The sequence below is a fragment of the Spermophilus citellus genome (assembly GCF_964194105.1).
Source record: "Spermophilus citellus genome assembly, chromosome: 9".
In the NCBI taxonomy this organism is placed as follows: Eukaryota; Metazoa; Chordata; class Mammalia; order Rodentia; family Sciuridae; genus Spermophilus; species Spermophilus citellus.
In genome coordinates this window covers 109,838,013-109,862,937 of record NC_138191.1, presented here as the reverse complement: position 1 = coordinate 109,862,937, position 24,925 = coordinate 109,838,013, and the positions used below count along the sequence as shown (strand labels likewise).

Here is a 24,925-nt window from a genome sequence, read left to right as displayed (position 1 = left end):
TTTAGAGACAGGGTCTCACTGAGTTGCTTAGTGCCTCGTCATTGCCGAAGCTGGTTTTGAACCTGCAATCCTCCTGCCTCAGCCTCCCAAGTCACTGGGATTACAGGTATGAGCCACCATGCCTGGCATACACAGTACTAAATAATTGAAAGTCTAATTGGGTGTCATGGTGCTCACCTGTAATCCCAGCAACTCAGGAGGCTGAGGCAGGAGGATCACAAGTTCAAGAACAGCCTCAGCAATTTAGCAAGAACTTGTCTCAAAATAAAAATAAAATAAAAAGGGCTGGGGATGTGGCTCAGTTGTTATGTGCCCCTGGATTTAATCCCTGGTACAAAACAAAAAGAAAAAAAATAAAATCTGGGAAGACATCCAATATCTTCATGGAGAAAGATGAAGTCACTTAGAAAGAATGTATAGAGTGGTTGTGGTTATTTGGATGAAGATGAGCACTTGCCACAAAAGTAAATCATCCTCATGCTGCCCAATAATTTTGACCTATATGATTGACTTGAAAAGATGACCTGAGCCAGTCAATTACTCTTTCTGGGGAATTTGGAATTGAAAAACAGGAGCTCAGGAATGATTGAGGATGCTGTGAAATATAATTGGTTCCCAAGAGACTCAGATGAGCCTCAGCAGGTTGTAACTATATGTAAAGTTAGAGGGATGGGGGTAGAAAGTCTCTATGAGCAGAGTGAACCAACCAGCAGATAAAGTTGGGAAAACATATGCAGAGGGCAGCAGAAATGCTTAGAGTTAGCCGCCTCTGGTCCTGACAATTTCCCAAGTCCCAGATGAGGAGGACCGGCTAAGTGCCCATTCCCAAATTTCCAAGGGATTCTCCACATTGCTTCAACAAAAGAAGAAAGTTGGTGGCCACTGGTGTTGTTTGACCAAGCCACCTTTCCCAGCTTCCTCTAATAATGAGACTTGCCACCAGACAAGGAGTAACATGTGCCAAAGACTTGACCATTGTTTGCCTGCACGCAGTGACTGATCCAGGGATGACCATGTGACCCCTTTTGGGCCTTCATATATGGATGTTGGGAGATTTGGCTCTTTTTTCCCTCTGGGGTTATTAATTTGGGATATGAACTGGACACTCATCTTTTCCTGTGGCAGGTGAAAAAAAAACATTAAAAAAAAAGTCCATCTGGAAGGATAGTGAAGTCACAGAGATTGAGAAAAGCAGAAGCAGGAAATAAGAAAGGGTGTAATACAGAGTTTCTGGATCCAGCAGGGCCAGAACTTCCCAATTACATGAGTCAACAAGTCTCTTTTTGCATAAACTTGTTTATGTTGGATTTTGTTCTCCTCTTTACTCATGCTGACCTGAGTAAGGCTCTGTTCCTTGCCATCAAGGATCCTGCCCCAATTCATGGTTCAGTCCCTTTAAGAATTTTCCTAGACCTTTGGAAGGGTTATAGAAGTTGGTCCTCAACTGTTCTTGCCACCTTTCTGGGGATCTGGCCATCCTATATGGCTTGCCTCTCACTCCCTGATAGCTGGCTGAGTACAGGGATTCCCTGGCTCTGTATCTCTGGACTTCAATCAGTACTTTACCTCTGGGGAGGGAATAAGTTGTGAACAGACCCCTTTGAGCATCCCTGACCCTGAACTGCTCCCCTGGGCACCCCTGCCCAGCTTGCCTGGTCTTGTTGGCTAGAACTGAGGAAGACTCCTGGGCAGTTGCCACCTCTTCCATGAAACCATCTCCCCCCTTTGCTCTTACCTATCCTCACACCACCCTCGGGCAAGACTCTTCCTCCTCTGAAGCTCAGAGCTCAGGGTTTGCTACCTCTCTTTCACATTCTGAATTGGGTTTATTCCCATGGCTAAGAAAGCACAATAAGCAGTGGCCTTGATGTCAGGAGGTCCAAGTTGAAGTCCCAGATTCTTTGTTTTGTTTTTTAAAATGAAGACTTGAATGTGCTTGGCTAAGCTCACAGAGAACCACATGGAAAGGTTTGTTGATTATGATGGACTGTGTACACGAGGGGCCATTGTTGGGAGGTAGGAGGGCTTCACAGGAGGACATCCTTAAGGCTGAGGAATGGGTGGCCCAGGGAGAGGCAATGATGTGTACATGCACAGAGGCCTAAGAGACTTCCCTCCTATCCCCCTTAGGAGAATGGGGGAGGACAGTTCAGGTGGCTTAAGTGCAGGGAGAAGGAGAGGGAAATGAGACAAAGAACAAGTCTTCTGAGATCAGCTGGTGGCAAACCACGCAGGACCTTGAAGGACATTAATGTGGGTATCCTACTGAGGGGAGACTGTGAGGAGCTGACATGGCCAGATGTGTGTTTTAAGATTATTCTGGTTTCTCAGTGGCAGCTAGATGATGCAGAGGGCAAGACAGAAAGTAGCAAGGCAAGACTGGTGGGTAAGAAACTATGAGGGATTTGGGGAGAAGGTAACTCAGGACATTTACACCCCAATGCTGGCAGGAGATAGCACTTCCCATCCCCCCAGCATGGTTTCAGCTGGAAATAACAGTCCCTAGTTCTCAGACTTCTGAGTCACCTCTTCAGGTTCATGGATACCCCGAGGCCAGGTCACCCTCCTTCCTCTGTCCTAATTGCTTCCTGCCAAGGGAGCTCCCCCTCCAAGTGTCCTTGAGGAAACCCTTGTAAAAGCAATTGAGCATAGAAGAAGAAAACAGGTACCTCCAGCTGCCACTGCCTCTGATTCCCTTCAGAGACTAGTGCCTCTCTGACTGTTGGGGTGTGCTGAGAGGGGAGCTTGACTGCCAACCCCCACCCTACTCCCACCATACCTGGGATAGCTTAGGGAGGGTCTCAGGACTGTGATTAATGGAGAAGCTTTGCACTACACAGGGACCCTTGACCAGCAGGGCAGGTGGGGGTTCAGCTTAGCTTCATTTGCTGAGCTGCATGCCTTGTCACGACAGGGCCGTATTTGTGAATAGGGGTATTTTTTCTAATCAGCCCATCACTGCCTGGCTGCATACTCATGGGGCTGCTTCCTCTCTGAGAAGGTCCCTTTTCTTAATATGGACCAATTGTCACCCTGGCTCTGAGCCCTTCTTTCTTCCCACTATCCACTCATTTCTGCTCTTTTTTTTTTTTAATATTTATTTTTTAGTTCTCGGCGGACACATCTTTGTTGGTATGTGGTGCTGAGGATCGAACCCGGGCCGCACACATGCCAGGCGAGCGCGCTACCGCTTGAGCCACATCCCCAGCCCCTCATTTCTGCTCTTATGATGCCTTCTACTGGACAGAGAGAGAAACCAAATCCTGGTATGGTCTACCTTTGACTTCCTTCTGGGGGAGCTGTTCTGCTCAAAGGTCCCATACATCAGTGTCCAGTCGGATCTCAGAAGACACCTGACTTATGGGATCCCCCAAAAGCTGAGCTGAACCAGATTCTTTGGATTGAACAGACACACAAGGGAGATATCAGTAATATCAGGTAAGTCCTGACACTGAGTTGGATATCAGGTAAGTCCTGACACTGAGTTGGATACCCGTTTGTGAAGAGAATTCAAGGAAGTCTGAAGAGAAGCCTCTGAAAAGAGCAAGATGCAAATATTGCCCAGGGGGCAAGAGCCCCAGAGCCCAGAGCTGAGGAGGGAGAGGCCCAGTTGCCAGTTTCCGTTCTCTTGAGGCTCAACCATTCTTGATTTTCCATCTTTAGGGTTGCTTGTCATCTTCTCTCCTCTTTCTTTGAAACAGCTCAAGTGGGTTCCTGTGCCATGTGATCAGAGTCCCTGCCAGAACGACTTTGATCCCAGTCACATTCCTGATGGCCCCACCATGAGCTTCCCTCGGCCCCTCTCTCCCTTCCCCTTCACCCCATCCCTAGCCCAGGGTAGGGAAGAGCAGGAGTTCTCTGCACAGTCACGCCTTTTATTCATTATCAGTAGGAAAAAGACACACCACACAGCACAGGGTCGACCAGTGGGGACAGTCACTGAGGGTGCAGCCAGAAGCAACACTCTATAGACAAGGGCTACACTGGGAGCTCATGGTGAGCTGGGGTCTCCTCTCTGCCACACAGCCCCTCTATTCCCCAGTCCTCCTCACTGCCGCTGCTTAGCAGACCGTGAGCCTGGCCAGTGTCCACCAAGCAGAGAGGACCATACACCCAGTGAGGCCATACCCTGCCTACATCCTGGCAAAGGCAAAAAGGAAACCCTGAAAATATCAGAAAGAAAATTCCATATGTTTTGAAGACTTTTAAATTTAGGATTTGAATTATGTCATTTTTCAAGAGCAATGAATGAAATATGCAAGAAATGTATTCTTGCCTCAACGGTGATCTCTAAAGTCAACACAAAGCCTCACCCAGGGTGTATCTTTAGGAAATATTTGTTGCTTTAATAATTTTTTGTGTAAAAATATTTACAGTGTCAGCTTACTACCCTGCCTAGGAATACCAGCTTCTCCCTTTCTCTTTCCTTTCTCCTTCCACCCTACCCTAATCTTTTCTCTCTCTCTCTGCAGCAGGATGAATTTTCACCTCTAGGGACTCTGCCAAGGTCAAGAAAAGATTCAGTGCCTTTGCTTTTAAACTTACTTTTTCTTAACTTTTGATTTAAAAGTAAGTTAAATAATCCTGACTATGCTCTAAGGACTGGGATGGTCATCTAAAGTAGCCCATGTTGATGATCTTAAAGATAAGAAATAAGGTGCTTATTGATTAGCCTAAAAGGATGAATGAACAAGGACAGAAAATGTGAGAAGAAAGATTCTGCAACCTTGTAATTCACAAAGTTGCTATAAGACATCAAATTGCAAAGGATAGTTTGGCTATATAATAATGTTTTAACTGTCTGAATAATTTTTAAATTTTATTTTAGTGGTCAATGGACCTTTATTTTTATTTATTTGTATGCAGTGCTGAGAATCAAACCCAGTGCCTCACACATGCTAGGCAAGTGTTCTACCACTGAGCCACAACCTCAGCCCTGTCTGTATATTTTTGTGTCTGTGAAAGTCAGATATAAATCTCTGCTAACTTTGTGCTTAGTGGCAAGTCCCTCTAAAGCTGAGGCAGCAATAGGATACCTGCTTCTGTTCTTAAGGCGGGGCCAGTGCTCTACCACATGGGCTCCTGGGTACATAGTCCTTGAGATACCTAGAAGAGAGTGGGAGCAAGGTCTGGCCTGCCCATGGCTCCTCCCATCAGCAACATGGAGGTGCCAGTTTCTGGTCTGGCATTATGTTCACTCTGTTGGGCTATCTGAAAACCCTTGGCCTGACCAGCAAATATCATCCATGGGTATGCATCCATAAAACAGGAATGATCAAATCTGCTCTCATGGGTAGGACTTGCCCACCAGCTTGGTGTGGGGGGGAACAGTTCTCTCAGGGAAGAAGACAATGTAAGATGCTTCCAGGGTTCTAGGTCAGAGGCATCCCAGGATAGCATTGGTCCATTAGCAGAACTGCCCAGTAACAGAAAACAAGATTCTTGAAAATATAGGGACTTCAAACTTCTGTTTCTTTTTGGAAGACCACACCCTTAGAAACTTCTTAGCAGGAAGCTTATAAAGGATAAAAGCCAACTTGGCTTGCTCCAGAGTCAACCTCCACACCAATCAGATACAGGAATAAGCAGGGAAGAGAAGAGTCTCTTTGCTCTTAGAGAGCCGTGGGTTCAAGTTTTGACACTGTGTAACCTCCTGACTGTGCTCTTGCACAAGAGACTCCCTTTAACTAAACCTCAGCTTCTAAGTCTAAAGAAAGGGAATGAAAAATTCATTCTTCATAATCTCCATAGATTATGAAGATAAAATGAGACGGGTTTGTTGAAAAGCCTTTAAAAGCCATGGAATTCCGTGTGATTTTGAGTTAGGTTTGATCCAACATTTGGGTGAGAAAGAATTTCACTTAGCAAAAAGCCTTCCACCAGAGATTCAGGTCCCAGCTGAGCCAGGCTGTTAAGCCTTCTGTATCTGGCTTGCTGACTGACAGCACAAGGTACACATATTCAGCTCCTGAGTGAAAACAATGGAACATTCCTGAAGGCATTGCAGGATAAGTACCTCCTAGTTACTGCCTAACAATGTGAATTCCCTAGCCTCATCTTTCGGCTTGGTGGTCGGCAGGATAGAAAGAGAGTGGCAACCCAGTGGTCCTGTTACTTCAAAGGGCCACATAAAGAAAGATCCAACAGAGCTTGGGATTACTGAAACTCTTGCATCCATCCCCAAGAGTTTCCACTTGTAGAGAGGAAGGACAGGTGAGTGCTCAGAAGTGAGAGGCGAACTGCATCTCTTTCCTGTAGAGGCAAACTCTGCCATCACATGCGCTGGCACTGCAATCATTCCTTACTCCCACTCTAGGCTGGCAGCACCTGAATACTAGACTGTTTTCACCAGCAGTTCAAGAGGAAGTCAACTGTCACTGCACATCAAAGATAATTTCTGATCACAAGTACAGGAGAAAGTAAAATGAACAACCTGATGAAGAAGCAAGAAGAATTTTTCTTGCTGTCAAAGCATGCAGCTGTATATCTCACGGATTCAAAATCAGAAAGCAAAGCTTGTGCGCTTGGGAAGGGGTAAATTTACCTGGCAGATCTAGGATTGAGAGTTAGAAAAAAAACCTTTCAAATGGAGCATGCCCAGCACACCTTTAGGCATTTGGTCCACAAATGCAGCCTGGGAGCCTAAACAGTGGCCAGGTGGTCACTTCTCCTTCTGCATAGAAGGCAGTGAAAGAACAAGGCCATCTCTGAAACTAAACCAAATTCAGAAACAAGCCTCCATGATGTGGGATGCACACTTGTCTCACTCTTGGCACACCTATTGTTTCTCTCTCTGAAGCCAGAACCCAACCAGAGTCAGTGGGCAACAAAGAGTTACTTGTTCACTTGTTCAATCAAAAAAAAAGTTCATTTAAAAAGAAGCAGTGGAAGCAGCAAAAACTGCTGATGGTGACAGCTCAGGACTCAGCCTGACAAAGAAAAGGGTTGTCTGTTAAGTCTGGTGGTATTTTCCCCTTTTATCTCAACTTTTTTTCCCCCTGAAAATTAGCATTATCTATAATCATTTAATCATTTTATAAGAAACCAAGTAATATAGAGTATCTTTAATATCCTAACCTAATAAAATGACTTTAGCTCTTTTAAAGGGTACTAAAAAAATAAGTATTACATAAATTTCCATTTTCCTTAAAACTTCCACTCACATGGCTCCTAAACATCTAAGTGCTTTTCATTTCAGCCTTCTGCAGCTTTGGATGGAGCTAGTTAGAAGATGCAACAGCTCCTCTCAAGCTAGTCGGCAATCCTGTACCTCTTCTCAGCTATGTCTGACACTCCTGTTTGAGACCCTGACCACTGAAGGATGCCCCATTGCCAGCTAGGAGCTCTCAGAGGGTACAGACTGTGTCTTGTAAACTACCATATTCTTAGCACCTAAAGGTGCATGGCACTGAACAAATGTTCAATAAACATCAGGGGGAGAAAGGACTGGAGCCAGAGGGGTCAGGTAGAGTTGAGGGGGCAGGGTAGAGACTACCTTTAAGGAATCTGGGTCCTTCGGAAAGGACAGATCCAATCTGACCCTTTGACTGGGGCCTGTGGGACCCACATTTTATAAAGCATAAGCCCAGAAACAATAAGATTTCAAAGAGTACCCCAGCACCCCTCCTTAACCACGCCTCTTAGGGCAAAGCCAACTCCCCTGTGCCCAACTGATGTTGGTTCTGGGCCAAGGCTAGGGGTGAGGCTAGATAACAATACACTTGAGGACCTGTTTCTTTTGGGGGGTAAGGTGATCCTTCAAGGAACCTGACTGGGGAAGAAGGGCTTGGGCAGAGGAGTGAGTGGGCCAGAAAGTGAGGCTGGAGTATCCCTTTCCCTGGGGAAGGGCCAGCCAGAGAGGTCATCAGGTTGGGAGATGGCATGCCCCTCTTGGCCAGGGGTCCTGCCCCTCACCAGCCTCTACTTCTGCATGTCACACTGCAGCAGCAACACAATGGATGGGTCGCTTTTGGCTGCCTCCTTGAACTCCTCCAGTGTAATATGGTCGTCCTTATCCTGGTCCATCTTCTTGAAAATCTTGTCCACGCGCTGCTGGGGTGTGAGCCCATCCTGGTTCATGCGCATCATGATCACGGTGCCCACCATCTTATAGATAGCCTGGTGGAGCAAAGAGGGAGGTGTGAACACCCACAGATGGAGGGAGGGCCAAGAGTAAATAAAAGGCATCTGCAGAAAGGGAGGGAGAATACCGGGAGGGAGCCAGGATACTGGGAGGTGATATATAGTCATTAAGACACCTCAAATTGGGGCTGGGGTTGTGGCTCAAGTGGTAGCGTGCTCGCCTAGCACACGTGAGGCACTGAGTTCAATCCTCAGCACCACATAAAAATAAAGGTATTGTGTCCACCTAAAACTAAAATAAATAAATAAATAAATAATTTTTAAAAAGACACCTCAAGGGCTGGGGATGTGGCTCAAGCTGTAACACGCTCGCCTGGCATGTGCGGGGCACTGGGTTCAATCCTCAGCACCACATAAAAATAAAATAAAGATGTCATGTCCACCGAAAAACTAAAAAAAAAATATTAAAAAAATTTTCTCTCTCTTAAAAAAAAAAGACACCTCGAATCAAGCATGTCTCAAACCCAACTCTTCACTCCTCCCCCTGTTCTTCCTCAGCATTCCCTGTCTCCATAAGTGGCAACTTCACTCCGACAGCTGTTAGACCAAAAACTTTGATGCCATTCTTGATTCCCCTCCTTCTCACACCCCATGGACACACACTTCAGCAAACCTTGTGGGCCTCTAATTTTGCAGTAGATCCCATATCCATCCATCCATCCATCCATCCATTTCCTTCCACTTTCCCAGCTCCTTGATGATTGCAGCCTACACCAGCTTTTGACTACTGTGAAAGGCTCCTACGTGGTCTCCCTGCTTCTGCTGTCCCCTGCTGCTCATGGTCTATCCTCCACACCCACCTGACAGGATGAGTTACTCCTGGCTCCCTATCAGACCACTTTCCTATCACTCTCCACTCCACTCCTCTCCAAGGATTCAGCCTCCTGCTCCTCCTTGAGCCTTGCAAACACCATCTCACCTACATTTATTTTCCTTCTGCTTCCTTGCCTTATTCAAGTTGCTGCTCACTTTTCACCTGATGTAAAATCACTTTTCCTCTATTGTTCTCTCCCCTTACTTTGATTATTCCCTTCACAGCACTTGCTGCCGGACCAACACAAGTTTATTGATATATTTCTCTAAGTTCTCTAGAGGACTTAGTTCTCTAGAAGGAATCTCCCATGAACAGTGCCCTGCTGCTGGTGATACTCAATATTTATTTGTTTAAAGAATAAATGAGTTAAGAATTTAGGCTCTGAGGAGCCATTATGGCACACACCAGTAATCCCAGAGACTCAGAAGGCTGAGGCAGGAGGATCTCAAGCTCAAAGCCAGCCTCAGTAATTTAGAGCGACCCTAAGAAATTTAGCAAGACCCTGTCTCAAAAACTAAAAAGGTCTGGGGATGTGGCTCAGGCGTTAAGCATCCCTGGATTCAATCCTTGGTACAATCAATCAATCAACAGAATTAATTAGGCTCTGGAGCCAGATACTCTGGATTTGAATCAGGAACTGCTACTTGCTGCTTCGTTTTCCTCCTCTGTAAAACGGAGATTCTGACAGCATCTACCCCATAAAGACCCGATCCTGAGAAGCAGGTATGAGCGAGCTGGGAACCCAGCAGCGAGGCCTAAGGGAGGATGGCAGGAGAAGCCTAGGGACACAGAGTCAGGGACGCCCACCGGGCCCGCCGGGCCTCGCCCTTCCTAGCGCACCTCGATGATCTCCAGCATCTCCAGGCGCGTGATGCGCCCGTCGCCGTCCAGGTCGTACATCTCAAAGGCCCAGTTGAGCTTTTGCTCAAAGCTACCGCGGGAGGTGACCGACAGGGCGCAGATGAACTCCCGGAAGTCAATGGTGCCATCACCGTTCTTGTCGAAGGTGCGGAAGGCGTGCTGAGCAAATTTGGAGGCGTCGCCGTAGGGGAAGAACTGTGGAGCGAGTGGGAGGGGTTGGGGCGCAGCGACAGCCTTGCCACCATGTCCCCCCCTCCCTGCCGCCTCCCCCCTCCTGGGGCGCCCTCCCTATCCTCCTCCAGCCGCACTGGGTACCCGGACACCTCGCCCCGCCCCGCCCCACCTTGATGTAGAGCTGCTGGAACTCCTCCAGGTTGAGGATGCCGCTGGGGCAGTCCTTCAGGAAGCCCTTGTACCACTGCTTCAGCTCCTGCTCGCTGAACTCCGTGTTCTGAACCAGGTCCTCCAGCACCTCCGGGGCCAGCTTGCTGTTGGTCTTCCCCATGGCGGGGCCTGGGGACAGAGGGCTCCCTCAACTTAGTCCAGAGCAAGAGTCTCGCCTCGAGAGTGGTCCCCAAGTCCCCTTCAACACCTTTCTGCACCCCATTCCATCCCATAAAGATCTGACCTTTCCATGGCCAGGATCTATCTCTCCTTTCACAACAGGTCCCCTCCTCTGGCTACCCAGCTCAGCAAGCCCCACCTGGGCACAGCAGGCAGTTCTTCACCCACCCCTCCTACAGGAAGCCACCCTCCCTTCCTCCCCACCCCCTTGTGATCCCCCTCTCCCCTACATGGAAGGGTTTTTTCCCTTTGGGACACTTCCCCATAACAGGACCTCCTTTCTCCCCATCACATCCTGCATCCCAGAGTAGGCCTTCCTCATAGGGGGTCCATAGCCTTCCCGTTCACAGCTGGCCGTCCTGCAGCAAGCCACAATTTTCATCCTCTCCTCTTCCACTTTCTACAGCTCCCCACACCTGTAGCATAAAGTCCCAACTCCTCTCCCTCCTATGCAGAGCTTTCTGCACTCAGGCCCCTCCCTCCTTGGCAGGCTGCTGTCCTACCAGGGACCTGAGGCAGGTTCCTAGTGTGACCCCCTGGCTCTGTCTCACAAGTTTTTTCTCAAGGCCTTCCTGGGCCACCCTAGCAGGAAGCTTCTCTTCCTCTTTCCTGTGTACAAATAGAAAATCTTAGCCTGGAGCATTGATGACCCTGATTACATCAATTTTCATTAACCCATTCATTCCCATAGCACTTTTTGAGACTGACTATGTGTGCTAGGCCTTGTGCTAGGGAGGGAGATAAACACAATACAAGCCTTCAATAACTCATAATTGGGTCAATTGGGTAGAAGACTGGGGCTTTCAACCCATGTCAAGGAATTTGACTTTACCTATAGGAAACAGAACCTGGGGCTTTAAAACCAAGGACTTTGAAACTAACAACACTTAAAAGATGTTTCAATATGCCAAGTGCTGAGGATCTAGAAAGAAGGGATGCATTTTGGAATTTTTCTTTGGCTACAGTATGCAAAATAACTTAGGATGGGGGTAGGTAGAGCAGGGAGGGGCCTGCCACACAGTTTAGGTGACATAATTATGCTAGGGCAGGTGCTGTGGAGACATGTGGATGAATCAGGAGATGTTAGAAGGGGACATTGGCAGGGCTTGGTGACTGGTTGGATGGAGGAGTAAGAAGGGCACAGAAGTTAAGGCAAATGCTCACATTTGGAACTGAATAGATGGAGGTGTTTTGTTGAGAAGCAGGCTTGGGGAGGATTGAATCAGTCCCACACTGGGATGGGAGCCCCTCTAGTGACCTGCATAAGGGAAAGCATCTGAAGAGGGTAGCCAGGCCCTGAAGTGTGGGTGGGCACTCCTATCTGACTCCCATGGAAGAAATGTCCCTCAGAACCTGGGTTTCCCAGGACACAATCTGGGAGGTTGGGTCTTGGGATGTAGCTCCATGGTAGAGCACTTGTGTAGCATGTGCAAGGCACTGGGTTCAATCTTCAGCACTGCATAAAAAATAAATCAACAAATAAAATTATGGAACTGTGTCCATCTACAACTAAGAAAATATTAAAAAAAAAAAAACCCTAGGAGGTGATTTTGACCTGCCTAGAGTCTCTCTGGAGGGAAGCCAGGCTGTCAGCCACCTGATCTGAGTTTGGTATGTTCCCCCCCAACCTCCTTTGCTGTGTAACCTTAAGCTAGTTACAGGATATCTCTGGGCCCCAGGTCCCCCCCTCCCCCCGCTGGGCCATGAGGAAGATCAGGGAGCAATAAAAGTGGCAATATCCTTCCCCACCTACCACCCCCAGAGAATGAGGAGTCCTATGCAGTAAAAAGCTGGGGTGGGGGAGGGGGGTGAGGCACATCATCTTCAGGAACCTGGGTCTATGAGGTCCTAAAGAGCTGCATTGGGGCCAGAGACAAGGGTGCTTCTGGGACACTCATGGGCAAAAGGAGTCAGAGTTCATACTTAGCTGCCCCCTCTCCAAGTCCAAAGATTCTGTAGTCTCAGGGTATCAGCAAGGAAGCTGGAGAACCCAGAGGCAGAGATGTCTGATGGGGGAGGCACAGCTTCTCCCCATTGTCTCCTGTGGCATGTGTCTGAGTGTCTGCGTGAGGGGCTGAGTAGGTACGTGGGAGGATGTCATTGTATCAGGCTGCAAATCTGTCAGAGCACACATGTCTCTGTGTGTGTCCTGGTGCCTGTGTGGCTCTCATCTGCTGCCCTCTTTCTCCTCCCTGCCTTGCACTACATTTCCCACAGTTCTGTCTCCTATTTGCCTCTACTGGGTCCCAGACCCAATGAGGACCAGGATTCTTCCTTTATTTCAGCTCTTCTCCTTTGCTCTTTGGTCAGAAGATGAAAGCTGGCAATCAATCATCCTTTAAGCTCATCCCCTTATTTTAGTGAAAACTGAAATCAAGCGAGAGGGAAAAACTGGCTCAGGGTTACCCAGCAGGTCAGCGCCCAAGCTGAATCCTTGCCACCTGCCTGGACCATCCTCCATACATCATGGCTAATCGTGCTCAGCTCAGACTTTCTCCACCCTTACCTAGCTTCTGGAAAAATCCACTCTGATCTTCCTTTTGCCTCAGTGATACCATCTTGCCTGAACTCCAGGCCATAGTCTGATACCCAGGAAATATCCACACTAGTGTTGATTCCCCCAGCATTTCTGATTCAATCTGTCTACAGCCAAACTCACTCTGGACTTGGGACTATTTGTCCTCTCAATTGAATCTGTTCTCTCTCCTCATCCCTGGGGTTGGCAGAGGTAAACTATTTCAGTTTTTCCCTCTTTCTTTTCAAACCCAGATCAAATTTGCCATCAAGTCCTCTTCCTTCCTTCCTTTCTCCCTCCCCACCCATTTCTGTGTTGGGAGTTGAACCCAGGGACTCATGTGAACCATGTAAGGACTGAGGTTCATCTACAACCTTCTTTAATTTTTATTTTGAGAAAGGCTCTTGCTAAATTGCCCAGGTTGGCCTCAAACTTGCAATCCTACTGACTCAGCCTCACAAGTAATTGGGATTGCAGCATGCACCACTGCACCTGGCTCTGTGGTTTATTCTTATTATTAGTAAGTAGTACTGGGGATTGAACCTAAGTGTGATTAACCACTGAGCCACATCCCCAGGCTTTTTACTTTTATTTTGAGACAGGATCTTGCTAAGTTGCTTAGGGTTTCGCTAAGTTCCAGAGGCTGGCTTTGTACTTGCAATTCTCTTGCCTCAGGCTGGTTTCTTTCTTTGAAACACTCCCGAAACATTCACTATCCATGTCCAGGGGCAGAAATCCAGATGGTGTTCCACATGCCAAGCCAGGCCCATGCCCAAGGGGTTCACCTGCCTCACAGGAAGTGCCTTCCCTCTGACTCTTCTGTTCTGAGGAAGTACACCCAGCCCCCGGAGTTACAATAAGGGCAGAGGCAGCCATGTTCGTTGGCCCTTTGAAACTCCAGAATCTTCTAAAATCTGGTTTCAGGAGGCTCACCTATCTCACCTTACCTCCCATTGCTCCCCTCACTGCCACATACTCTTAAGCCAGACTTCTCACAGATAGAATAGACCTCACCTATTTGTTTGGCTAATTTCCTTTCCTCCACCATCCTTTTTCTCTTCTGGGCTGACACAAAGCTACAATCAGCCTTCAGGGCCCAATTCCTGATGATTATCCTTTTCCAGCCTGGACAGTGGGTAGGCAGCAGCACAGGCTCAGCACTCTGGGTACCAAAAGACTGTGCGCCCTATGACTCTGTAGCAGAGACCTCACCTGGTGCTCAAGAATTCCAGGGGAGGCCTTTCCTGAGCTAGGAAAAGTTCCCCAGGACTTTTGCTCAATGGTAAGGAGCTTATCCCTACACAGTAGGACCCAGGCCACTTTTGAGAAGCTTGGTTACTGAGAAAAGTGCTCTTCCCATTGTTCCTGAATCTGCCTTCTTGTACCTCTCCCCCGCGGTTCTCTGTCCGATATGCATATATGTAGCACCCTGCAGAGGCTTGGAGGCAGTGCCCAGGACTCAGCCATGTTCAATGAACATCTCTTAGTAGATTATGTGAGAAGAAAAGAGCCCCTTTCTTCCTTGTAACTATGTCACACTGTCTTTTTTTGGGGGGGAGGGGTGCTGGGGATCGAATCCAGGGCCTTGTGCATGCACGGCAAGCACTCTACCAACTGAGCTATATTCCCTGCCCCAATACATTGTCTTGTTTACCTGTGCTTTTTCTATGGTACCCACTTTAGAGACAATGAACCCAGAGCCAGGGAAAGGAAGGGTTCATCCAAGGTCAACTAGAGCCCATCAGCAGCAAAGCAAAGGCCAGAACCTAGCTTGGGGCATATTCTGTTGGAGCCATGGCCTCTGGAGAGCTGTGCTCCAGCTGAGAAGCTGGCACTGCCCCCAAACACAAAACTGTTGCTCCTCTGTGCTTAGAGGTTTCTTCTAGAGGGCTCAGGGTTATGGGCTTCGAGTAGAGAGGTGGCAGTGAGGGTGGGAGGGACTGAAGGAGGCAATAATCCCACACTCTCGCCCAGCTTCAGAGAAGCTGGTGCTGAGGCGGTTGCTATGGTGACAACAGCTCCCTGGTCAGGAGATTTTCTCTTTGCTCTCCTCCCTTTGCTCTTCTTCAAGCAGCAGCAATAACAGCTGCAGCCAGGTATTCTCCCTCTCCTTCTTCATGAGAGGCAGGGTGTGAAAAATAAAGGGTGAGCTCTATTGGTCACCTCCTATTTGGAGCTGTCCAAATCAGGGTGGACTAGTAATCGAGGAGAGACTCCCTAAGAGAAGGGGCCTGGAGGAGGTGGCCTGTATCTAGGCCTGGGTAAGAAGTAATGTCCCTTCAGTGAGGACTGAAGTTGTTCAGGCCTCCTCTGTGAAATATCCTTATGGTTCAGAGCCCTATTTTCCCATAATCAGCCATAGAACCAGAGTGTGTCAGTGCTGGAAGACTATTCAAGATCATCTATCCTGTGCCTGCCACCTTACCATTCTACCAAAGATCAGAGAGGAAAGTGACTTGACCAGGGTCAAATAAACCACTGAGGCAAAGGCAAGATTTGCACCTAGCTCTTCTGCCTTCCAGGTTCAAGCCACCTTAGGGAAAGGAATGACACAGTCCACATGGAATTTTGGCATGGTCCCTGAAGAATAGCAGGAAGACAAGAGAGGGAGCAACAAGGCTTAGGAAGGCTAGAGAGATACAGATTAGATATTTGAGAGGCGGAATGAGAGGACTTGGTTCTTTGGTTGTGAGGGGTGAGAGGAGAAGGAAGTATGGAAGCTGAAGCCTTGGCAGCCAGTGACAGGGTAAGGATAGTCTACTGTAGGGTGGCATCCCTGGTTCATCCTCCATCCAGAAAAAAGAGACCAAATATGGGGACTTCTGCCTAGTACTGGGGACCACTGGAGGTGGGCTGCTGAGAGAATGTCTGGTGCTTCTTCTCTCCTTCAGGTATGCTGGGAGCTGTCAGCTTGAGGGATGGGAAGTGGTGACAATGTAAGCAGGGAGTGGGCGCCCTGTGGAGGTGGGCTGTCTTTGGGGACAGAGCCCATGGTGTGAAGGGCGATGAGTTGCCGGAGGAGCTGGTGGGGACTCTCTGGAGGTGGGAGGTTGCCATGGGGCTAGGCAGACTAGCCATCTCCAAAGGCAACAGGAGGGTGACTGGTGCCTCTAGCACCAACACCACCACACCCCCCACGACCCCAGGTAGGTGTATGTGTGAGCCTGTGAGCCCTGGGAGCCAGAGCAATGGATGTTCTTACCTGAGCTGGGGGTAACGAGGCGGCTTCCTTCCTTGCACCAGGGGACCGGGTCTGAGGTGGAGGTCCCCTGTCCCCGGTCCTCCAGATGCTACTACTTATGGAGGACCCAGGATCGGGAGAAGAATTAGGGGACAGAAGAACAGGTTGCAGAGGAAGAGTGGAGGGGGAGGGGTCTAGGGCCTCCGCCCAGCGGGGTTGCTCAGAGGGCCCGGCCCCACCCGCGTTACCTGAGGCCGCTCGCCGGGTCTCCGGATCGCTCTGAGCCTCGGCGGGCCGCGGAGGCTAGGCTGGCTCGCGGGCGGGCAGCTGGGCTTCCCAAGGTCCACGCCGGAGCCGCCTCCCAGCTCTTGTATCACTCTGTGCCCCTGGAAGGCGACACGATTTGCATAAGCCCCGCCCCACCCCGGGCAACTTGGACGTCGATTGGCTCTGCGGGGCCGAGTGGCAGGCGGGGTTTCAGGTGGGGATGGGGTGGCTAGTGAGGCCCAGCCACAGAAGCGCGCCCCGCCCGCCAGCGCTGACCTTCTCGGAGTCTCCAGGATGCGGGAGGACTGTACCCCTATCTTTACCCCCTTCCCTGAGGCTCAGACCCCGGGTCACAGTCTGGGGTGAAAACTACTGACAATTGAAGTGGATTCACAAAAACAACCGCACCGTTGCTATGGAAACGAGAGAACCACAGCCGAATCTCTAAGCCCTCTCTTCCTGGGCCCCAGCGGGGGTGGGGGTGGAAGAGGGGATGACTCACAAGATGAGACCCCCCCTCCTCCATATCCCACCCGAAACTGGAGAGAGAAAACGAGCAGTGCCGACTGACAGGTGGGGGAGAGAAGAGATGGGATGGTCAGCAGCTCCTGCCTTTGCACCACCCGCCCCCCATAACCCACTCTCCTCACTCCGTGAAACAGAGAGGAGGGTAGGTGTACGCAGAGAGCGCAGTATGGATGTGAATATTCAACCTCTACCTGTCCCCAAGCTAGATTACCCCGGCAGCTCTTAATTCCATCCCTTCTCAGACAAGCTCTATCCTTATTTCTGGAAAACCCCCAAAGGTCTCTCGTATTGTCTCGTAGAAGGACCCCTCTTCCTACCTTAAGGACCCCTGCATTCCCCACCCTCCGGTGTTCCCTGCCCTAGATGGAGCCTGTCCCCAGCCGCCGCCAGTCTCCGGCTTCGGATGTTGACACAAACCCGAGGCGGTTTACACTGAGCGGGTCTGGAAGGTTTCAGGGCCCCGGGAACACCTCCTCCCCGCGTTTGGGGGTCTCCCCAAAACCTGGCCACGCCATTCAGGCAGCACCGGCGTGTGAGGGCTCACAACTTAAGGAGGTAGAAAGGAACCCTTTTATGCCAAAGTGGGGGTAAAAGGCGAGCAGAAATGCCTGGGCTGGGCCACGTGCGAGGGAGGGCCTTGTAGGGATCTATTAAAAGTGGGGCGGGACGCCTGGAGATTGGTCGAATGGGATCGCAGATGCTAAGAAGCAGGTCTTCTGTCCAAGCAGCAAATGTAGAATTGGGAGGGCGATGGGGGATGGGGACAGGCCTGCCACCAGTGGAGATGAGGTTTCTGGGGCTGATCCAGAAACCTCCAGGATAGGCAGGCTGGAGAGGAACCAATAGGCCCCCGTTCCTGCCTTGATTTTGTTGTCCCATTCTCCTGGCTTCATGATGTGTCTCTACGGGTCTCTGGGGCCCTAGCTGGGGTTTAGGGGCTCCTCGCTGGAGCCTAGCAGGGAGCTAGGGACCTGCCCCTCCAGATAGGAGGCACTTCTCTGGCACCTTTTGTTGGTGACTATAAGGGACAGGTGTTAGAACTCCCTCTTTTGCTTTCCAGGCAACTCCTCTGCTCTGGGCCCTGGGGACCCAGAGGTGGGCAGAAACTGTCCTGCTTTCAGTTAACCATAGTACATGTAAGGCACAAGGAGGTGGGGATAGGCAGCATTTGCTGGAAATAGTATCTGAAACCCTAAAATGGAGTCCCATTTTTACAGATGATTCTATATGTGACCATGAGCAGGACCTTTCTCACTCTGGGTCTCCTAGTCTGCAAAATGTGGGAGCTAGTACAGATCCAGTGGAACAGGGGAAGAATTTCAAGTCGGAAATTCTTTTGGGGGTCTTCCAGAAATAAGGATAGAGCTTGAAAATTTCTTTAAATTAAAGAAATTTTAAACGAAAAGAAAGTATCACATTGAACAGAGTTAGATGGGACTGAATCTCTATGAGGCAGGTGCTAATGTTACCACTAGGCAACATATTGAGAGCTTACTTTGTGCCAGGTGCTATTCTAGAACTTTACAGTAGTCCCCTTTACCGGTGTTTTTGCTTTCTGTGGTTTTAGTAACCTGCAGTCAATCATAGTCTGAAAATATTAAATAGAAAGTTTCAGAAATAAAAAATTTATAAGTTTTAAAGTGTACTCTGTTCTGAGTAACATGATGAAATCTCATGCCATCCCTCTCCATCTCTCCATCCTGCCTTGGACATGAATTATCCTTTTGTCCAATGTATCCATGCTATATATACAATCTGCCTGTTAGTTATAGTTAGTGGGTTATCATAGTGCTTGGTTTCAAGTTATCCTTATTTTACTTAATAATAGCTGCAACCAGAGTAGTGATGCTGGCATTTTGGGTATGCCAAAGAGAATCCATAAAAGATGTCCTGTAAGTAAAAAGGTGAAAATTCTTGACTTAATAAAATTGTATGCTGATTGTTAAGAGCTGTAACAAGAATGATTCTTCTATCCATGAAATTGTGAAGAAAGGAAAAGAAATGAGTGTTAATTTTGCTTTTGTACCTCAAACTACAAAAGTTATGGCTTAGTTAAAATGAAACAGGCATTAAATTATAGGTTTCTATACATCTGCAGTTCAGACATCTTCTTAGAGTCTTGAAATATATTCATCATTGATAAAGAGGAACTACTATATATATATATATATATATATATATATATATATATGCATATTACTTAATTTACTCCCAATAATAACTCTATCAGGCAGGCCCTATTATTACCCCACTTAACAAATAAGGAAATGGAAGCCAAGAATAGTTAGGTAATTGCCCCAAGTTCACATAGCAAGGAAGTCTACAGAGCTGGGATTTGAACCCATGCAGTCTGTGGGCTAGAGCCCACAGTCCTAGCCGTACACAATACTGCTTCCTTAAGGTCCTTCAATTCTTTGGATTGGAATATTCATATGTGATTCCCCAAGGCATTAGAAAACTCCTGAAAATAGCTTCTCATTCTCAGGCAAGTAAGACATAGGATTCCAATAACATAAAAGAGCTGGTATTAGTGAGGATAGGTCCTCCTAAATGGCAAGAGAGCCAATATGTGGTTCTCCTGATCATCCCCACTTTTTGTATTTTGGAGGTACAGGGAATTGAACCAAGGAGCACTTTACCACGTAGTCATATCCCCAACCCTTATTATTTTTTATTTTGAGACAGGGTCTTACAAAGTTCCTTAGAGACTTGATAGTTTGCTGAGACTGGCCTTGAACTCATGATCCTCCTGCCTCAGCTTCTTGAGTCACTGGGATTACAGGCATGCATCACTGCACCTGGCCTGTCTCCATCTACTGGGCAGGACCACCCATGCAGCCTCACCCCTGAATCATCTTGAGGCCCAGAGACTATTCATGAGCCCATCTGTACCTGCTTACAATGCTCAACTCTGAGACCCTGGTTCCCTTAGGTTTGATGTTTAAAGCAATAATAGCTGACATTGACTGAGTTATTTCACTGTGCACCAAACTCTCTGCCATGTCCTTTATCTGAATCTTCTCATTGTATCCTAAAGATGACCATTCTTGGGGTTAGTATTCAAAATATCTAACAAGCCATTCCATCTTTAGCATTACCAATCAGAATGCATGCTGGTCTTAGTGGTAGATCAAGGTCTTAGTAGCTCTCTGTTCTGTGAAGAATTAACAAGAATTATTGGATCAAATAAGGCAAACAGGGGAGATGTCAGGGTCCTCTGAAGCCAAAGGATATGATTGTCTATTTACCAATCAATGTGGAAGTATTTTGATGTTTTCACAACCAGTTTAGCTGTGCTGGTGCATAAGAACAGAATTTCAGCCCCTTTATTTCATGACAGTGGATGGAGGTTCAGAGGGGTTAGATAACTTGCTTATTTTAACACGGTTCATTAGCAGCAGAACTGGGATTCCATCCTAGGTCTGACTCCAAGGCCCATACTCCTAATCACGGACCATTCTGTGTGCCTGGGAAGGAATAGTGACAGACTATGTTGTGTAGCTGGAGGTTAAACCAGAGAGTTGTGGCTTACATTCTGAGACGATGTCATGGCCTTGCTGTTCTCAGGGGTGGAGTCTTGGTGAACACCAGTTCTATGTAGAATGAGGAAGGCAGAGCAAACTGCCAAGAAAGAGAGCATGGTTGTGCAGGAGACCCCAAAAGAGGACATGGAGGGAATTGAGGCCTGGTAGAGTTCCTGTGAGGGTAGAGAGTGGTCACTTCAATTCACTCACCAAACTGCTAGCATTCCTCTCATCCCCAGTCTAGTACAGCGCATTTATGATGGATAATGTTTCTCTGATTCCCTGGGTTTTCTCCACCAAGGCTAGTGTAGCCTGGTGACAGCTGGAATTCCCCTGGGTCCTAGATAGTTCACAATCTCCTCTGTGGTTGGGAGAGAGTGAGATCACCATAGTTGATGTCCTTCCCTTTTTCCTATTGGCTAAACAGGACTTTTATTTTTTTTAATTTCTAAAACAGAAATCAATCACTGTGTGTGCATGCGTGGGTGGGGGGCGCATTTGTCTGTCTCCCCACCCCTTTGCTTGTTAATACATGATGACTAAAATGGTTGTACAAGAGTAAAGTTTTCTGTAATCCCTGAGTGATAACTTCAGGGAACCGTGTGCTTCTACCTACCTTGTATGTATTCCCTCTTCTCCTGGAGAAGCCTGTGTGTGGTGGCGTAAGTGCATAAACTCAAGCCAGCCTGCCTTCGTTTGTATCTCAGCCCTGCCACTTACCAGCCACTTACCACCAGCATACCTCAAGTTCAATCCCCAGTACCCCCCAAAAAAGTTTATTTTTCTATATCTGTTTCCTCATCTATAAAATAGGGATAATAAAGACAGTACTTAATTTACAGGGCTATCCTAAGAACAGATTTTTTCCTTTAGGAAATTACCTAGTCTTGGTTGTATACTGTCTTGGTGGGAATTGTCAATCCAGGTGTCTTGACTTTCCTTAGCCAAGGATTGGACATAGGGTTCAACCAAATTTTTCTCCCTCCCTCTCTTCTCCAAGCTAATCTGAATCTTGGATACAGTGACTCAAGGGTAGGAGATGGTTAATACCTGTTTATTCTCTGACATGCCCTGATGACTCCTTCCATTTGTTTCTGCTATCTGAAGTCCCCTTGGGTTTGGCTTGTCCTTTTCAATATCTGTATTTTCTGCTTTTTCCTTTGGTTTTGTAAGCTACCCCTCAAATTTTATTTCTTTTTTATTTCCTCCATGGATTATCTAGCTGTGATTTCTGTGTGCTTGCAAAGGAAATATATATATATATATATATATATATATATATATATATATATATATATAATTGACATATTTATCACCTGTTGCTCTTGGGTGACAAGTGACAGAGAATCCAGCCCACAATGGGTTAGGCAGAAAGTGAATGTAATGGGTCAAGCAAGGGGAAAATCCAGGAATAGATTGGACGTGAGAGCAGGCTGGATTCAGGGGCTTAACCAGAGTGATTAATATTTAATTTCCGGGACTTGGTTTTGCTCTCCTGAATGTTGTCTTCTTTCTTGAGATCCACATAAAGGCAAGATATCTTCCAGCATCTCTAGGCGAGCACACTCTCACTTGGAGTCCTATAGATGAGTACTTCTCTTTCCCAGGGCAGCCTCTCAAAGTTGTGAGCTGGTTCTCATTGGCCTTATTTGAGACCCATGGTAACCTCAAAATCAATCCCTGAAGACAGGGACATACATTGCTCTGATTGGCTGGGGTTGAGTCACCTGCCTGTCCCTAAAGCTGGCAAAAACAACAGAGGTGACTAAAGTTTATAAAAACACATACATGCTGTACTATCAGAGTGCAGACTGCAAATAGATGGCACTCAAAGAGATAACTGAAGATAAGTTAAGGAGGAAACTATTTGCACAGGTTTGGGTAGGGTTATTTGCCAAACTCCCTGGAGCTAGGACAGTGGAGAGCCATTACTATTCCCAGGCCTCAGGGGACAGGGGAAGGAGCAAAGCTGCTCCTGTCCAAATAGATTTCCAATGGGAGCTGTGGCCTTTGGTAAAGAAGCACAGCCACTATCCCATAGGTGACCTAGTAGAGATTGGGGGGATATAGAAAAATTACCTTGACCACCCTCCTTCTCTTCCACACACTTTCCTATTTGTGTCTCCCACATCCAAGGGGAAGAAAGAGGGTCACAAGCCTAGTGGATGCAATTCACCTGAAGACTCTTGGGAGCAGAGCAGAGTGAATTAGAGAGTGAGGACAAGCAGAAAGTATAATCTCCAAGCACATAAGCTCTCAAGTCAGACGAACTTGGACGGGTGACTTAACCTCTCTGCAATTCAGTTTCCTAGTCTGTAAAGGGGAATATTAACAGAAATACTTGCTGTGTGAGGATAAAGGTTTAGCAGAGTGTCTGACATGAGTAAGCAATACATTCCCATAAATATATATGCACTGGGATAAAGTCTAAGCTGCTATAACAAATAGGCCCAAATGTACAATGATTTAAATGCAATCGAAGTTTATTTCTTGTTTATATACAGTTTGCATACTTGTTTACAGTTTAGGGTCATTGTAAGTTGATGGGTGGTTTTCCTTGTGGGGACTTAAGGACCTAGGCCCTTTCTCCCTTGTGGTTCTGCCATCCCCTCGGGTCTCCAGTGACTTAAAAGGGAAGGAGAGTAGAGAAGGCATGCCTGTTTCTAAATATTAGCTCTGGGCTGGGTGCAGTGGCCCATGCTTATAATTCCAGCGACTACGGAGGCTGAGAGAAGAGGATTGCAAGAGTGAGGCCAGCTTGGGGAGCTTAGCGCGATCCTGCCTCAAAATAAAAACTAGAAAGGGCTGGGGATGTAGCTCATTGGTAAAGTGTCCTTAAGTCCCACCCCAGTACTGCAAATAAATAAATAAACAATTATAAAAGCTTTGCTCTGGAAGGGGCACACAGCATTTGCTCTCACATTCCAAGAAAACCAAACACCATTCTAGAATTTCAGAGAAGGATGTAAAACAACAGACAGTATTCAAAAGTATTTGAAGGATTAAAGGAGCAAAAGGCAGAGATTACAAACTGTAGGAAGCCACTACCACCCTGAGGCTGGAAGGTGATATGCTATTCAGAGCCCAAGTGCGTAGGATCAGGGTTGGAGCTCCTGATTCCACGGACTCTGTAGGGTTGCTGCCCTACAGGAAACCAGGAGCTCACACTCTTGCAGATGCTGTGGTCTGGAAGTCTGAAGTCACCCCCTTCTGTTATTATCACTGCTAGAGCTAGAATTAGTGAGTTTCATGCTGCTGAGGCTACTGGAGTGCAGGCCACCACCAACACCCCCCCACACACCACCAAAAAATGCTGGATGAGAGTTTTTATCTACCCTGCTGTTTTGCTGCTATGGCAGTTGCTGCTCCTACCATATCTAGAGAAAGGGAAAAAGCTTTTACCTTCCAAACTTCTACCAGTGAAACTCATTGGCACAACATTCTAGGGAGTCAGTTGATAAAGAAATCTGAGAAATGAAGTGTACAAGCTTCCAGCCCCTTGCTGTACAGAGGGGAACATAGGATGAATAGCAGTGGGGGCAAACAGTGACTGGTACTATAACTTCAGTGTATTAAAGATTGTCATTTCAGCCACCTTTCTGAAGTGTTTGCCCAACTTCAAAACTAGTTTGACAATCTCCCTATCCCCAATGCTAGATTTCTATAAAGGAAGGGGAGGTACTCACCCCAGTTGTAGAGGGAGATAGGCTATTCTCTCACTTCATTCCTCGTAGGTTTTTATTGATTGATTGATTGGTACTAAAATGCTCAACCACTGAGCCACATCCCCAGCCCTCTTTATACATATTTTATTTTTATTTATTTATTTAGTAGTGCTGGGGATTGAACCCAGGGAATTGTACATGCAAAAAAATTATTCTACCAACCGAGCCATATCCCCATCTCTCTATATATATTTTTTATTTTGAGACAGGGTCTTGTTAAGTTGCTTAGGACCTCACTAAGTTGCTGAGGCTGGGTTTGAACTCGCGATCCTCCTGCCTCAGCCTCCTGAGCCTGCCTTATGGGTATATTTAAATGGTTTCTCTTCCTAAAACTCTGGGAAGGGGGACACCAAACAATTAGCTCAAAAAGTTTTGGAGTATCACCAAGAAGAGGAATGTGACTTATTTTCCAGTTTTATCTCAGCTGACAGATACAAGGTTTGTTGATCTGCCTCAGTGTTGCAATAGCAGGGGTGAGATGAGGTGGGAAGATGTATTGGAGATAGAAGATGTGGTGGCAATGTCAACTAGAGAGAGGATGAAGGATGTGTCCTTGAATGGTCAATCCCTACATCCCTACAGTTATAAAGGATGGAACCTGTAGCCCAAGCACTGACAGATGAAACTTTTTGCAATGATGGAAATATTCTATATCTACACTGTCATGTCTAATACTAGTCATGTGTGGCTATTGAAATGAGGCTAATGCAAATGAAAAACGGAATTTTAAATTTTTATTTAATTTAAACTTAAGTAACTACACGTAGATTATGGTTACTAGATTGGACAGTGCAGCTATAGATC

General features: G+C 47.3%; 1 protein-coding gene across 1 annotated transcript; it reads right to left on the bottom strand.

The window, feature by feature from the left end:
- Positions 1 to 7,206: 7,206 nt before the first annotated feature.
- Positions 7,207 to 16,436, bottom strand: HPCAL4 (hippocalcin like 4). The gene is made up of 4 exons (XM_081305512.1): positions 16,326 to 16,436; positions 10,161 to 10,330; positions 9,797 to 10,012; positions 7,207 to 8,118 (listed from the first exon to the last, which is right to left on the bottom strand). Exons 2-4 carry the CDS (start codon positions 10,320 to 10,322, stop codon positions 7,921 to 7,923), a joined length of 576 nt encoding a protein of 191 aa, XP_081161638.1. The 5' UTR covers positions 10,323 to 10,330; positions 16,326 to 16,436; the 3' UTR covers positions 7,207 to 7,920.
- Positions 16,437 to 24,925: the final 8,489 nt, after the last annotated feature.